This window comes from Ochotona princeps, chromosome 5, assembly GCF_030435755.1.
Source record: "Ochotona princeps isolate mOchPri1 chromosome 5, mOchPri1.hap1, whole genome shotgun sequence".
Classification (NCBI taxonomy): Eukaryota; Metazoa; Chordata; class Mammalia; order Lagomorpha; family Ochotonidae; genus Ochotona; species Ochotona princeps.
In genome coordinates this window covers 55,272,886-55,289,941 of record NC_080836.1, presented here as the reverse complement: position 1 = coordinate 55,289,941, position 17,056 = coordinate 55,272,886, and the positions used below count along the sequence as shown (strand labels likewise).

General features: G+C 38.0%; 1 protein-coding gene across 6 annotated transcripts in view; it reads left to right on the top strand.

Annotated features, from left to right (window-relative positions):
- LNPK (lunapark, ER junction formation factor) overlaps window positions 1-17,056 on the top strand; it is an 88,898-nt gene that overhangs the window by 47,145 nt on the left and 24,697 nt on the right. For all 6 annotated transcript variants that reach the window (XM_058664662.1, XM_058664663.1, XM_004577037.3 and 3 more), the window contains 3 exons: window positions 1,482-1,565; window positions 1,643-1,694; window positions 12,849-13,061. In XM_058664662.1, the coding sequence (XP_058520645.1) occupies window positions 1,482-1,565; window positions 1,643-1,694; window positions 12,849-13,061 (349 nt within the window). The remainder of the gene's footprint in view (window positions 1-1,481; window positions 1,566-1,642; window positions 1,695-12,848; window positions 13,062-17,056) is intronic.

The window sequence follows — 17,056 nt, the reverse complement described above, 5'->3', positions numbered from 1 at the left end:
GTACTCTTAGTTTAGATCTGTATTTAAATTTAAATTTATGTTACTTAAAATGAAATAAAAGAAGAAATTCAGTTCCTTAGTCACACAAGCAGCAGTTCAACTGCTTAAAATAGTTCAGTAGCTACTGTTATGTCTGCATAGACATAACATAATGCTCTTGTTGCATAGCATTTGCCTAAAATCAGATGTCTAATATAAGATTGGGATTTACTTCTTTGTTGTTCCATGAAAGAGTGTATGGATTTGGGAATAATCCGAAGTTATTCTCCTTTTACTCCCATTTCTAGTATTTTGCCCCTCAATTCTAAAGTGTTATGAATTAAATTCAAGTTGTATATTCTGAGAATTTATGATAATTTTGAAATAACTGAAACTGTTAATTTCATTAATCAGGATTAGTAATCATTCATTTAAACACTTCAACTTCTTAAATATTAGATTGAGTGTTTAATGAGCAATCTGTTAACTACCGTTGTGGCAACATATTTTGCATTACATTTCTAGCAGTACATGTGTTCTGGGTTGCATTTAAGTCATGTGTCTTTTAGAATGAATACGATATTTAATGAGAGGGAAAATGCCCTGTTTCAGTTTTTGCAACGGATTATATTTTACACTTCAACTGTTTGTCATAATTATGTCTTGTACTGAAGTTCGACCTCTTCTGATATTGGACTGTAATTATGAATATGATGCTTTACTAGTGATTACTTTTTAAATTAAACTCCTGTATTAAGTTGTGAAGTGAGTTGAGTGCGTTGTGAATACAATGCCATAATAATGAAGTGTTTTAGTTGTAGTCCCTAGTGTAAGAATATAACTCAGTAAAATTTTTACTTACATTCTGTGTTTAGTTCTTTCCTCTAAAGTTTGAATGTAAGTAAAAAAAATGAGGGGTAACTTAGTTTTTATAGTCATTTGAGAAAATTCCATGGCTGCTCTCCCAGCTAGTGAGTTTTCCCTGCATTTGAAGCAAGCTAATTGCTTCTGCTAATAAATAATCTAAAATCGATGCTGACAGCATTTAATTGGCACAGAGATTTTATTTTGTAAAGCTCTTGGCTAACGACCTTCTTTAAATTAATAGCATTAAGTGCTATGAGGGAATAAATCGGAGGAATTGCCTGTCATTTGCTTGTCATGTATAATAACTTCCAGTAATGATGGCTGATAGATTTTTGCACATTCCATTATTGAAGTTGGTGCATGTAATTATTCTCCTCATTATATGTAAACAATTAGCAATATATGGTATTTTCTTGCATTAAGGTTGTTAAATACAAGTAACATATTAGAGGTTAGTAGCTGTTTTAAATCTGAATTTTAATTATTTATTTGTAGGAAGTCTTTAATTGTGCCTTGATATAGTATATGCTGCTTATTTTAAACCTTGTATTTGTATACTTTTTGAGTAGGGCTTATAGAAATGTGAGTAGTGACTGTTTTAAAATGTGACAATTTATGGAAAAATTTGTTTTTAGCTGGAAGAAGTCATGGAAAAAGAAACTTATAAGACGGCTAAATTAATTCTTGAAAGGTTTGGTCCAGACTCAAAGAAAGCAAAGGTAAGGCTCCAGTATCACTACTATTATAAATTGCATGTTGTAATAGGTCACTATAGTAACATTATCATAATTGACAGGAGTTTGAGCCGCCATCTGCTGGAGCAGCTGTAATTTCAAGACCTGGACAAGGTAAATAACTTTGTAGAAACTGCTGCTCCTGTTGGAAAGATCCGTATTTTCCCAAGTGAGTTCTAAAGTGTGTTGGTGGTGTGTAAAAGCATTTGTAGAATGTTTTTGTGTTACTTTGTATTTGGTTGATTTGTGCTATGACTTGAGGCAGTAATTGTGTTTTATTTTGAAATTAGGGAATATGTGTTAAATAAGATGTTAAGTCTATTGAAATTAAATATATGATTGTTTTTTAATATTTTGAAAAATTTTCACCAATATTTTGTTAGATTTTCTCCATCAAATAATAATCTCTTAAAATATCTCTTATGATTAAAGTAATTAAAATTAACTTTAAATTACTTTTATGTATGTAGTGAAAATGTCTGACAAGCTTTATGTTTCTTCCAAAATATTTTTTTAATAAGAAAAGTACTTTAGAAATGAGAAAAAAGAATTGAATTACTGCAATGCAATTATGTTATCCATTATGAGTTTGTATTACTATATTAGTAAAGCCATGCATTATATCATTAAATATTGCATAAAATTTTAAGCATCATTGTCTTGGAGGTAGAGAATTGTCCCACGATTGGCATGTAGAGTATTTGAGTTTACATTGGCTTTCATCTTTGTTCTTTTCTCTAGACTCTTACAGTTTGCAAGGCTTTTATTCTAATATATAACATACTACTTAAATTGACTGCCATTCTTTATGGTTCATCAGAATTGTGGCCTAGTTTGTGAAGTTAGGATTATGCTTAGAATTTGGAAAAATAATCCTTTTTATAAATTTCCACAAGGTCATGGATACTGTAGAAGCAGTAATACTTTTAGATTTTTTATTAGACAGACCTTTGTGGGAAGAATCCCTTTCTCCATCTTTCTGAAAGTAGGGTTTTGGTTTTTTTACTTTTTTCAATCTACTCTTGATAAAAGTAAAGGTTATATAACTAAAATAATCATATGAGGGGTCTTCAAATTTTTCATGGTAAATGGAATTCAGAGAAATTTATTTTGATAGAAAAATTTGAAATTCATACTCAGGAATTTTAATCCTTAAAAAGTAGATTAAAATGCATATACTTTTAGAAAGGTTTATTTATTTGAAGGGTAGAGTTACAGAGGTAGGAAGAAACAGAGAGAAAGAGAAAGAGAAAGACTTATCTTCCTTCTGCTAATTCACTCTTCAAATGGACACATGCTGCCAGGCTGAAGCCAGGAGCTTGTAGCTTCAGCCAGGTCCTTGACGTGGGTGACAGAACTTGAGTCATCATCCTCTGCTTCGCAGGCACATTAGCAGAGGGATCAGAGGCAGAACAGCTAAGGCTCAGCCTAGTGCTCTGAGAGGAAATACTGTTGCCGCAGGCGGAGACTTAACAATGTGCTGCACCACAGCACCTCTCTCCAGTTGTGATCTTATTACTAGCTCTTGCATGATTGTTGAGCCACAACTGTTATTTAATTTATTTTTTAAAAAGTTTTATTTTTATGGTAAAATCAGATTTACAGAGAGAAAGATCTTCCATCCTTTGGTTCACTCCCAAAGTGGCTGCAATGGCCAAAGCAGAGCCAATCCAAAGCCAGGAGCCAGGAGTTTCTGCTGGGTCTTCCACGCAGGTGCAAGGTCCCAAGGTTTTGAGCCATCTTCTACTGCTTTCCCGGCCCATAAATGGGGAGTTGATGGGAAGTAGAGCAGCCGGGATATGAACTGGTGCCCATATGGGATCCCAGAACATGCAAGGCAAGGACTTTAGCCACTAGACTACCATGCTGGGCCCTAGTTTTTTCTTTTGTTGCTGCGTGGCTAATAATACATAACTATGCTGAGATTAATTATAAATTTCTAGGATAATATTCTTTGACTTATGTTTTTCACGAAAAGGAATATCATGCTTATTGGGAAGTTAACCTATCCAACCTGACAACCTCCAAACCTCTTTTAGTAGATTCTGTTTTGTTTTTTTTTTAAACAGTTTTAGGGTTACAGAATGTACTGTTAATCAAACTTCATAGTTTATGCAAGTTTTCTGAGTTTTTGCCTAATGTCCTTTTTCTGTTCCAGGATCCCATGCCAGAAACCACATTGCATTTAACTATTGCGTCTTAAGCTGTAATAGCTTCTCAGATGTTCTTTGTATTTGATGATGTTAATAGTTGTACCCTGATCACTTTTTAAAAATTTATTTTTATTGGAAAAACAGATTAGATTTATGGAGAAAAGGAGTGACAGAAAGATCCTCCAGCCACTGTTTCGCTCCCTAAATGGCCACAATGGCTATATCTGAGCTAAAGCCAGGAGCTTGGAGCCTCCTCCTGGTCTTCCATGCAGGGGCAGGGTCCCAGGGCGTTGGGCCATCTTCTACTGTTCTCCCAATCCACCTGCTCACTTGTTATAAGAAATCATTAATCAGTGGTGTTTAATCTTAGAAAATCAGTGTCATTGTTTGCTGTGGAGGAATAAACATTAATAAGGAGATCTGTATTTATGCACATTAAATAGTGATATTATACTTTTATGGAAATCATGGATGGGCTTGGAGATAGACAACCTTATTAGATTAAAAATGAATAGTTTTTGTGTTTATATTTAAAAAAAATGGAGTTTGTCCCATTATAAATTCCTGAAAAGAACAAATTCCTTCTGTAGAATAAAGAGATTTAGTTATTTGGGGCTGACAAAAAATTAAATTTCTTTCTATATGTATGTATTTTAAAACATTTATTTTGTTTGAAAGGCGGAATTACAAAGGGAGAGGCAGAGACAGATCTTCCTTCATCTGGTTTGCTTCCCTATTGTCTGCAGTGGCCAGGCTGAAGCCAGGAACCAGAAGTGAGGAGCTTCACCTGGGGCTTCCATATGGGTGCAGAGGCCCAGGTAGTCGGGCCATCTGCTGCTGCTTTCCCAGGCACATCAGCAGGAAGTTGGGTCAGAATTAAAGCAACTGAGACTTGGACTGTTGCCCATTGGGATACCAGCGGTGTAGGTAGGTAGCAGTTTAAGCCACTGAGTGGTACTGCCAGCCCCAAATTAACTCTCTTTTCAAGGTTTTATATGTAGACGTAAGTTTGATTGTTATGCTCTATTTGGTAAATGTTTATGAATGTCTGTAATTTGTTACAGGCCCTGAGGACATAGTAATGAACAAAATAGACAAAATGTTATTTTTTTTCCTAAGCCCTTTTTCACTACCAATAAGACCCAGTGCCCTAGTTCATTTTAGGCAAAATAAGAGATAATTCTTTGCCCACTTTTGAATGAGCATTGTCTAATACCACACAGCTGTGTATTGGCATTAACGGAGTCAATAATGAAGTAGAGAACTGTAAGGGAAAGTTCACACTCAGACATGAAGCCTAGGTTCTTCCAGACTGACCCTCTGCCAATCTGGAGATTCTGTGGTTTTCCTTGAAAAAAAAATTCTACATTTATTATTATTCAGTTTTAAAAAGTATTCATTTATTTGAAAGGCAGAGTTAGAGAAGGAGATAGAGATGCATACATCTGCTGGTTTGTTTCTCAGTGGTGGCAACTACTGGGACTGGGCTAGCACAAAGGCAAGAACTGGTAGCCTGGGCCCGGCACGATAGCGCAGTGGTTAAGGTCGTCGCCTGGCATGCCCCAGGATCCCATATGAGCGTTGATTCTAATCCTGGCAGCTCTACTTCCCATCCAGCTCCCTGCTTATGGCCTGGGAAAGCAGTCTAGGATGGCCCAAAGCCTTGGGACCCTGCACCTGCGTGGGAGACCTGGGGGAAGCTCCTGGCTCCTGGCTCCTGGCTTTGGATTGGCTCAGCTGCAGCTGTTGCAGCTATTTGGGGAGTGAATCAGCTGACAGATCTTCCCTCTGTCTCTCCTCTCTGTGTATCTGACTTTGCAATACAAATAAAATAAATCTTTTTTTAAAAAGATCATCTTATTTACACGAAAGAGTGACAGAGTATGTGTCATTTTGTTGTAGAGTTAGTCATCCCTTATGGAACTTTGTTACTGGAGAATGGATAACAGAACAGAAAGGGGATAGAGTGACAGCCAAGTTCTTGTCCCTAGTGAGCATCCTTTCACAAGTGGGAAATAGTATATGCTGCCGTGACCAAATGATCTTTCAGAGTTACCCTCCGGGGCTCCCTTTATGTTCAACTCCTGGGGTGTTACTGCAGTCTGTTGCATGGTGCACAACAGGGGCAGAGACATTCGTGTCTCAGAAACGTGCTCTGCTGGGATGTTTAAACACAGACCAAGGAGAACCACATCAAATTTGGAGGGCATGAAGGTACACGCTTTTCTCTCTAGTTCTCTGCTCAATTGGTGTCTCACTTAGAGATCTAAGATATGGAAAGGGGGGTATATTAACTTAAAGAAAATTATTACTACAGACAGTGGAGAGACCTCACAGACAAGACTTAAGTGATCTAAGTTAAGTTTGCCATTGATAATTTATCTTGGTATTGTGTACCTCCTGATAAATACATTGGATGGGCACTGCTTAGCCTCTGGGGAATTCTTACACAAAACCTATAGCCCACTCTTACGAGAATAACATTAAGCAGTTTCTAAATGAGGGACATAAAACACCTGAATAGACTTCTTCAAAACTATTGAGGCTGGAAAGTAAAGAAAGTGAAACCGAAGGAAACACAGTGACCAAATGAAATGTGTTGTCCTGGAACAGAAAAGAGATGTTAGTGCAAAAAATGGTGAAATCTGAATAAATTCAGGCTTTAGTGAATAGTGTGTTAATAGAAGCTTATTAATTTTGACAGATGTTTTTCATATTAGGGGAGAAATCAGTTGGTATTGTATATTTTCTTTTTTTGCTCAAGATGATAGTTTTTTTGATAAGTTTGTTATATCAGCTTTTGCATAAAAATTAGTAGTTTTGGTGACTGGATTACAACTTACTTAAGTGCATTTTTAGAATTTTTCACTTGTGTTCCTTGGCATATACAGAAAATTAAAAGAAGAGAAATGTCTTTTCTGTTCTTCATAGCAGAAAGATAATTCATATCTTGCTGTTTTGGAGAATGTATTTGATTAAGGACATTTGTAAAATGCCTTATAAAATAATTGACTTTTTGGATGTTCTTAAGTTAAATCTGTTTTGGTTCACTATGTTTTGTATAACAAACTATTCCAGAGTTTTAGCTTATATTTGTTTATTTTTGTCTTTAATTTGCAACTTGATAAGGGTGTGGCAGAGAGAGCTCATCTTGGGCTTACAGTGTTGGAGCTATTTATTGGTTTGGGTTTTAAGATGGTTTATTTACATGGCTGGATAGTGGGTGTTGTCTGTTGGTTTCTCTTTACATGGACTTCTCCATGGGGTTGCTTGGCCTTGGTCACGTGATCACTGGGTTCCAGAATCAAACATCCCAAGAGAGAAGAAGTAACCTGGAAATTGGTACAGCTATTTTCTCTTTAGTCAGGCAATCAGAGAGTACAGTTGCAAGGGGAAGGATGTACAGATATATCCTCCATCAGTTCTTGGGAAGTGAATTTGATTTTGTAGACTTACTTGAAAGCTGCTATATAAATTTTAATGTGACTATAGATAACAGAGGCATTTCTTTCCCTTTCTGCCTTTCGGTGTTCAAATGCCACCATCACTATTTCTGTATTTCATTATGGAGTGTAAATACTAACCTCTCAGCCTGGACTCTTCACAGTACTTTGTTGGCTTCCTTTTTATGCCAGTTATTTTGCATTTGAATACTAATAGTTTTAGTTGTGCATGTTTAGTACTTTATTTATAGTGATTTAATAAATACGTTGAATGGAAGGAGATGAAAGGAAGCTTCTTTTGAAGCAAATCCTGGATTTTATTAGTGTTATAAAACATTAATTTACCAAATGAGACCATAGTGAACTATGAGGTTCAGGTTTTTGTAAAGTTGAGTAAGAAGGTAAACAGACCAGAAGTAAATCACAGTAGTAAAAAAAGAGCAAATGTCCAAAAAACTAAAAAAAAAAAAGTTAGTATTTTGTTTACTTTATTTTGTTGAAAGAGTGAGAGCGCAAGAGAGTGAGAGCGATAGAGAGCTCTTCCATCCACTGGTTCACTCCCTAGATGGCTGCAACATCCACAGCAGGGCAAGGCCAAACCCAGGAGCTCCAAACTGGGTCCCCATGTGGTGCAGGGGCCCAAGCACTTACTCTGTCTTGCACTGCATTTCCAGGCTCATTAGCAGGGAGCTGCATCAGCAGAGGAGCACCTGAAATCCAACTGATATCCCTAGGGGATGCTGCACTACAGGCAGTGGCACAATGTGTTATGCCACAGTGCCAGCCCTGCCAAATATATTCTTAATTTGGTAGCTAATAACAACAGTAGCAAAAAGGAAACTTTGCTAAATGTTGGTAAGTGGTATAATAGCATTTTTTTTGCTTGAAAGTAATTTTTCCCCCATAATTGCATGAAGTTAGGCTATAATTCTTAATGCAGCATGCAACATAAATGTAACTAATTGGCAACCTTATGTCCATGTATAATCTTACTTCTTTGTATATGTGAGATAGTGTGTTTATAGGTTGTGGGAATAAGAATGTGAACCTCTTCAGGAAACCAATAGTCTGCTTTTTCACACAGGCTGGGTAAAAGGCAGTTGGAAACTTCATATTGAAATAGAAGAGCAAAGTGGATTCATTTGGTCACCACTAATGAAGTGCATATTCTATGCCAGTTACATTGGTAGTTCCCTAGGCTACAAGGTGTAGCTTCCACAAATTAGCTCTTGGTTAAAAGGGAAATATATATGTAAATAAGCAGGTTTAGTATGCAAAGGACTACAAGGGAGGCACAAATCACAATGCAGTGTAACTAATAATTTACCCTATGAGAACAAGATTGGTGCTATGGCCCAACCAAACGGCCTGCCATAGTACATAGATCTAGTACTCACGTGTGCCATGGTGTAGTTGGGGTGACACCCAATAACCCCAACAGGCCTGCCCCCAACTCTGATTTTTTCACATGCCAGCCTCTCCTGCAGCCTGACCCAGCCCAGCCTGTATCCCGTCCAGCTCTCGTGCACACTTGTGCACGCAAGTTGGGCCAGGCCCAGCTTGGTCCTCATGTATGCCAACAAGTGCTGCCACCTTGCTAGCCTGGCCCGCCTCCAGCCTTGATTTTTGTGCTCTTCAATGATAGCCTAACTGGGTAGTGCCCATGGTTCTTCTACCAGGCATGTTTCTAGCCCTTGATCTTGTGCCTGCCAGGGACTGCTATCTTGCAGGCCAACAGCTACAACAGCTTATCCCAGCCTGGCCCTTCCTCAGGCTGTCCTCAGGCCCAGCTTTCATGCTTACCAGTGGATATAGTATCCCAGCAATGGAGTCCCCAAAATTTCTCTACCAGGCCTGCTCCCAGCCCCAGGTCTTGCATGTGCCAGTAGGTGCTGTAGCCCGGTCTGAAATGGCCCAACCCCAGTCTTGACATTTGCCAGCAGTGCTACAGGTTGACTCAGTCCACCCTGCCCCTAGTCCTAGCTCTTGCCAGTGGGTACAGCAGTCTAGCAAAGCTTGGCCAACCCTAGGCTCTCGTGTAATCTGGTGGGTGTTATGGTCCAGCTGGCTTGGCCTGCATCCCATTCTGTCTGTCAGTCATGCTAGTGTTCTGAGGACTGACCCTGCCCAGCCCATCCCCGACCTGGCCCATAGATGTGTCAGTGGTGCTACAGCCCAGCGTGGTTTAGCCTACCCTCAGCCTTGGCTATTGTACATACTCACTTGTGGGAGCTGTGTCTAGCAAGGATGTTCCCCAGGTTCCCCTACAAGACCCACTCCCAGCAAGAGATACTGAGCGTGCCAGCAGATCCTGCTACCCAGACCGATGGCGTTGCCTTAGTCCTAGCACTCACCGGCAGGTACTGAAGCTTGGCGTGACTGGCCTGCACCCATTCCAGCTCTCACTGATGGTGCTACAGCCTATCCCAGCTTGGCCCACTGCCAGACGTAGCTCTCAGGTGAACCAGTGGGTGCTGTGGCCTAACCTAGCCTATTCTACACCCATCCTGTCTTTTGTGAGCATCAGCAAGTGCTGGAGCCTACCCCAGTCTGATCTACCCCCAGACTCAGCCTACATGTATGACAATGGATCCTGCAGCCTTGCCCATCCTAGTCTGCCACAACTCTGGCTTTTGCATTCTCCAGTGGAAACTGCAGGTTCATCAAGGGAGTCCCCAGGGTTCCCCTACCAGGCGCATTCCCAACCCTGGGTCTTGTATGTGCTGGCTGGTGCTTTCCTCCAGTCTGGCCTGGACCACCCGCATTCTCAGCTCTCACTGACCAGTGTTGTAGCCTAGCCTAACTCTTGTGTATGCCACAGGTGCTGTGGCACAGGCCATCTTCTTGCCAGATCTGGCCCTCATAAATGCTGACAAGTGCTGCAGACTTGCCTGGCCTGGCCTGTCCCCACCCTGGCTCTTGTGTTCCGCAGTGGGAGCTGAAGCCTAGTAAGAGAGTTCCCCAAGTTCCCCTACCATGCTTGTTTCCAGCTCCAGATCTTATGTGTACCAGCAGGGCAGTGGACTGGTCTGGCTTGATCTGCCCTCAGTACTAGCCCTTGCATGTGCTAGCAGGTACTGCAGCCTGGCCCTGTCCAGCTTTCTCCCAGCCCCAGCTCCTGTGAGTGTCAGGTGGATCCCTGTCAGGTGAATTCTGTGACCCAATCTGACTCAGCCTGTCACCGCCTCCAGCTCTCTGTGTAAAATGGCAGGTACTGCAGTCCCACAAAGGTGCACCCACAATTCTACAGAATTTGCCCTCAGATTGAGTTCTTTTGTATTCTGGTGGGTGTTTCAGTCTAGCCCGATATGGCACACCCCTGCTCTGACTATTGTGGGTAGGTTCTGGGACCTAGCCCAGCCAGGCAGGTCCCCCACCTCAGCTTTGCATGTGTCAGCTCAGGTCTACCATGTGGGTGGGTTAGTTGGCCTGACCCAGACATGCCCTCTGGTTTCCCCCTTCTAAACCACTTCATCTCAGCCTCTTCACCTACCTGCAAGTGCAGTGGCCTGATCTGTTGAAGACCTCAGAAGTCATTCCTCCCTTGCCAGACATGCCCTCAGCCGCTCCCACTCCTATACATTCCCAGAGCCCCTTCTCCGGGCAGTCTGCTGCCAGGTAGCACTGGATGTTGACACTTGATGTTTAAATGTTAATATTTGCAGAATGAAGACACATTCAGAGGAAGCAGTGTTGAATCATTGTTCAAGTGAAAGAATAATAGCTACTTTAATATAACCCCCAAAATACTAAACTTTTAATTATCTAGTAAAACATTTTTGTATGATGCCTACCTGAAAATTGGCTAAAAATTAGAGTATTTGATGCTTTATTTTTTTAATAAACAAGTTTTAATATAATTTTATTGATCTTAGACTTTTAGCAACATTTAATGCTATTCCTAATATGTAGCCACCTATTTATTCCTGTGAGTAAAAGACAATTAAATGGCCTGCTAATTTGAAGATGTCAGATTATGAATAGCAAAAGTATAGTTGAAATTTTCTGCATAAACTACATAGAAAGTAGCAACCATAAAAATGGTTCTATTTGTACAATGATAGTGGTTTGTCACTTATAGCACTTGGTTGATAAGAGACTAAATTATGAACCAATAGAAAATAGTTCATCCTAGTAATTATAACTAAAATAATTTGAAAATAGTGGTGTGGAGACAATCATCATTTTAAATAATAAGCATGTTATCTTATTTAACCCTGAAATCAATTTTGTGAGTGAAGAATGTCACTGTGCTAATTTCACAAATTAAAATCTGTTTTATTGAAGTCCAGTAGCCTATCTGAAGTCAGGAAACACACTCTGATTCTGTCCCTCTCTTTTTCTTCCTCCCCCCTCAGCTGTCTTTCAAATAAAGAAACCTTAAAACAGCAACAACAACAACAAAAACCCTGGGCATCGCAGTCAGGTTTAGTTGGAATCCTGTCTTCAGATAGGTTAACTTGAATACCTACCTTTCCTGTCTTCCTCCCTCCCCATATCCTGACCCAGGTTCTTAACTAGTATTGTAGATTGGAGTGATTTGGGATCTGACTCTAGTGATCTGTTTTGAATTGCAATGAACTTTTCATGAAAATGTTTAGCTTTTAGATAGATTCCAAATAAAGTGTTTTCCTTCTGGGAGTATGCATTTTTACTATTGGTGCCAATTAAAATTTTTGTAGTTTCACCTGATTAAGTCAGGATTTGTGATGATTTAACGTAATAATAGAAGTAAAAAGCTGTAAGAGCCTCTTGATTTGAGATCAAGTAAGATATTGGTGGGACTCAGGAATGATGAGGTTTAAATTTAGGTTACTGAGTAGGGATCATGAGACTTTCTGCAAAGGACCAGTAGTAAATATAATAAATGGGCTTGAGAACCATATGGTCTGTATGGCAACTACTTAACTTTTTGAAAGCAGCCATAGACAATATGTAAACAAAGAGTGGGACTGTGTTCCAATAAAATTACAAAGATGGGCGGCAGCCTGGACTTCGCGCATTTGCAGATCCGTTATTCTACAACCAAAAGCTAAGATTTATTTACAATGGAAGCATTGTTTTTACATAGTAGAATTTTATCTTGAATGCATTAGCGAAAAGAAAATTTCCAAGAAATACAGCAGTAACACAAAGGAAAATGAGAGTAGCATGTAGTAGTTTAGAATACTTTTTATTTTTAAATTTATTTCTTGTTTGTTTTTTGATACAATTTTGTTGGCATTGGTTAGAATACGTTTTCAACATTTCTGTAATTACTTAATTATGTTATAGATTATCTGATAACTCCAGAATATACTCTAATTCATCAATGTTTAAGCTTGGAAAACAATGAGCAAATTGTTGTTTTCACTAATTTTAATTAACTTTTTCTTTATTATAATTGAAAAGGTTTATTATAAAAGAGATACAATTAAGTGATTTCTTCAGTTTATTTTTAAAATCATATCAGCAAGTAGATTTGTATGAACACCTGCAGTTGGATTCTAGTAGGTACAGAAATGGGGAACTGTTTTCATTGTTATGTTTTATGAATTTCTCATTATATGCAGTTAAATACATTACAATACCTTTCAGTGCAACAAAATTTTTGCTAAGTGTTCACATCATTTGTGGTATTACTGATACCCTATATTGGATATTAAATACAGCATATATTCAACTCTTATCAGAGATTCGTCAGCGAACTGCAGCTCAAAGAAGTGTGTCGCCAGCACCCCCAGCCTCTAACCAGGGCCCTACTCCTCAAGTTCCAGTATCTCCTGGACCACCAAAGGATACTTCAGCCCCTGGTGGACCCCCAGAAAGAACTGTTACTTCAGCCGTACCATCAAATATGTTACCAAGACGCCTTGGATCCCCTGCTACTTCTGTGCCTGGAATGGGTAAACAGAGCACTTAATGTTATTTACAGTTTATATTGTTTACTCTGGTTACCAATAAAATAGGCCATTTCAGACAGTGTGGAAATGACATTTCATTTGGAAATAGCAGAGCAGTTATCTGATTAAGCAGGAGTTCCATATTCAATTAGCCATAACTCTTTACAGCTGGCACCTTGTGATGCTGAAATCTATTTCTTGAGCTCATTTAACTGTAATGACTTCTTTGTTTAAATGGCAGTAAAACTTTGAGTATTTGTAGTCAACAATATAACATATCTTTTTATATTCAACTTTAGAATGGCTCAAGATTTATTTAAGATATGAGAGAACACTTTTGGACTGTTTTCATGTTTTTTTTTGCTAAACCATGCACATTATTTTTTAAACATGGCAATTGACATTTCAGGAAGAATATTTCCTAGCTTGTGGTGCAGGTAGATTTTTTTTTTAAAGTTATAGAACTGTAGTATTTTCTGTTACTTCATAAAGTTTCATTAAATTGCATATTGCCTTTACTACTTATTTCTTACCTTTTTGTTTTCAGTGAAGTCGATCTCTAGATAAGAGATCTGGAGTGTAATATAATAACCTGTGTTTTGGTTTCGGAGTGTGATTGGGGCATAGAGGCTTGCTGCTTTAGCATTGGTTTTTATAGATTTTCATGTCAGTTTGTTGAATATGTAAATTATTTTAGGATTCTTAATGCTAATTTAGAATAGTTTAGCATTTCAGAGTTAGTTATTAACATAATTTACAATGATTTTGATACTAGGCAGAAATTGATATTGAGTAAACAGCTTTATGTAATAGAAATGAAATATTATTTATTATAATTTATTAATGATGTCATTAATAAAAATGAATCGTTTTTAACCTGTTTTTCTTTAAAAATACAACATAGAAGTTTACAAGACTAGAAATTTTATAAATAAGACTGACTACAAATGAAATATATATAAACCTGATTGTTTTAAAATAGTTATTTAAAAATAAATTTAATGTATGAAGCCATCATTATAATGCACCCAAGTATTTTATAAAATTGAAAACAGTTAAACTGATTGAAAAGTATTCATCTTTCAGGTGTTTCCTAGTTAATCTGGGATATTCATGATTTGCCAATTTCAGTTCTTCTGGTTTAATGAAATTGTAACAATTTTTTAGGAAATAAAAGCTTAACAACATGTATACAAGATCTCTTTCAGAATGTTTATGGAAAGTAGAGTTAAAAGTATGAGTTTGTTTTGATGCTTAGTTTTGAAATTCAAGCTCTTTTAATAATGTGCATTTTTCATGTATTGTGAAAAAGTTTTTCAACACAGTAAACTCACATTTTTAGTTCTATTTTACCAAAGATTTTTATAAATACCCTTAAACATTAGTGAGAACTGTATGTATATAATGGTAGAACTAAAGGAAGAATAATGGATTTGGTTATATGATTATATAACATGTTATATTGATGTTTTTAACTAATTTCTGTGTGAAAGACTATTTAAATTACCCAAAAGTGAATGAGTTAAATGATTTATTACAGAGAATATTAATAATTCATTTTTCATTACTCCATATTTGTGTAAAAGATTCAATTTACTATGTATTACCACAGGGCTCCCATATGTTTGAAAATTAATAACCAGCAGGTACTTGATAGTTTGCCAAGCTGTGTAAAGATGACCAGTTTTTCTACAATGATTACTTTTGATGTTTGTATGTTGTCCATAACAGCATGAGTGTGAAGACATTTATTTAGGAAGACAAGGATTTAGGATGTTTTTCTGAATTCTTTTGTTTTATATATTTGGATTTCTTTGTATATAAACTCATTTGAGACATGTTGAAGTGAAATACTTCATTGAAAGTTAGGTTAGCTTAAATGCTTTCAAAATTTAATTTGGTGTGTTCATTCAAGTTGAAAATTTGATAATAGGCCATGACAGTATCTGCATACAAGTTTTTATTGCTTGTTTTAAGACTTATGTATTTATTCATTTGGAAGTCAGAGCTACAGAATCCTTCATCTGCTGCTGGCTTGCTCCCCAGTTGGCCCAAATGCTCAGGGCTGAGCCAGGCTGAGGCCAGGTGCTAGGACCCTCTGCTGGGTCACCCATGTGGAAGCAGGGGCCCAGCTGCTTGAGCGTTTCTGCTGCTGTTCTCAGGCCATGAGCAGGGAAGGGAACTGCGTCAGAGAGCAGCAAGGACTTGACCTCAGGTGTTGGCTTTACTTGCTGCACCACAGTGCTGGCTCCCTGGTTTGTTTTTCAATGATAATTGAATGTTAGTACAAGTGAATAATGATTTGTCTGCTGTGTTAAAAATGTGCTTCATATTTGGGCCTGGCACAGTAGTCTAGTAGCTAATGTCCTTGCGTTGCGTGCACCAAGATCCCAGGTAGGCGCTGGTTCTAATCTCAGAGGCCCCGGTTCCCATCCAGCTCCCTGCTTGTGGCCTGGGAGAGCAGTGGAGCATGGCCTAAAACCTTGGGGCCCTGCACCCACATGGGGGACCTGGAAGGTGCTCTTGTTCCTGGCTCCTGGCTACTGATTGATACATTTCTGGCCATCTCAGCTGCTTGGGGAGTGAATCAATGGATGGAAGATCTTCCTCTCTGTCTCTCCCTCTCTCTGAATATCTAACTAAAAAACAAAAAACAAACAAAAAAACTGAATGTGCTGTTCAGGGCTATACTCCAGTAAGGGGTGTTGGTCTTAGCCAACTGGTTGTCTGGTTGGTCTGGTTGGTCAGCTGGTCTGTTGGTCAATTACCTGGCCTGTCATTTAAAAAAAAAAAGCTTGATTTCTAATACTAAGAACTTTTATAAGAACCCAAATTTCATTTACTCATAGGTATATATAGTTTTAAAACATTTCTTTATTTTTTATTGGAAAGGCAGATCTACAGAGAGGAGGAGAGATAGAGAGGAAGATCTTCTGTCTGATGGTTCATTCCCCAAGCGGCCACAACAGCCAGAGCTGAGCCAATATGAAGCCAGGAGCCAGGAGCTTCTCCCACGCAGGTGCAGGGTCCCAAGCCTTTGGGCTCTTCTTGACTGCTTTCCCAGGCCACAAGCAGGGAGCTGGATGGAAAGTGGGGCTGCTGGGATTAGAACTGGTGCCCATATGGGATCCTGATGCGTTCAAGGCGAGGACTTTAGCCACTATGCTATCGGGCCAGGCCCTATTCATACATATAGTTTTGATATCCATTACCCTTTAGTTGGTAGGAACTTTTGGGTTTCTGATTATTTCCATCGAAAATCTTCTACTTATTTTTTTAAAACATCGATATAATATTGTTATGGTAAATCCAGTCTTAGAATGCTTTAAAGTTTCGCTCACAGCTATTTTAGAAACCTTACATGTTTGTATTGTGACATTCCAGCATGGTTCCATTTTATTTCAAATCTTTCTGTGGTCTCTGTGCAAATCTCCATTGCTACCCAGATTATTCTGAGTTTCACTTTGTCTTGTTTTGTAAAGTCAAACATAACATGTTACTTATTTTCTTACTTGGCTTTCAGTGTTTTCTGCTGTAATGTTTCTCAATTCCATATATCACCCAGTTTTCTTTCGATTTTGAGAGGTCATATATTTACAACATAAACAGCTTGTGCAGTTATTTTTGTTATTTTTATATGTTAATATAAATCATTATCTAAATTTTGCTTTTCTTCTTCTAGTAGTTTCTCCTGATATTGCCTGATTTATTGCATTAACATAGCTTGTCTCTGAATTTATTTAATTCTTAAATTCTCTAAGTGATGTTTTGTAGTATTTAGCATATAGATTTTACACATTTTTGGATCAAATTTACTTCTATTTCACATTTTCATAGTTTTACACATGATAGTTTTATTAATATTTTTATTGCCATGTGTATATATACACACAAGTATATAAACATAATTATATTTTGTGAGTTATCCTGTGAGTTTCTTAAATGACTTTATGGGTTTTACCTGGCATTTTGTACTTAGATGATTACAATGTCTGTGG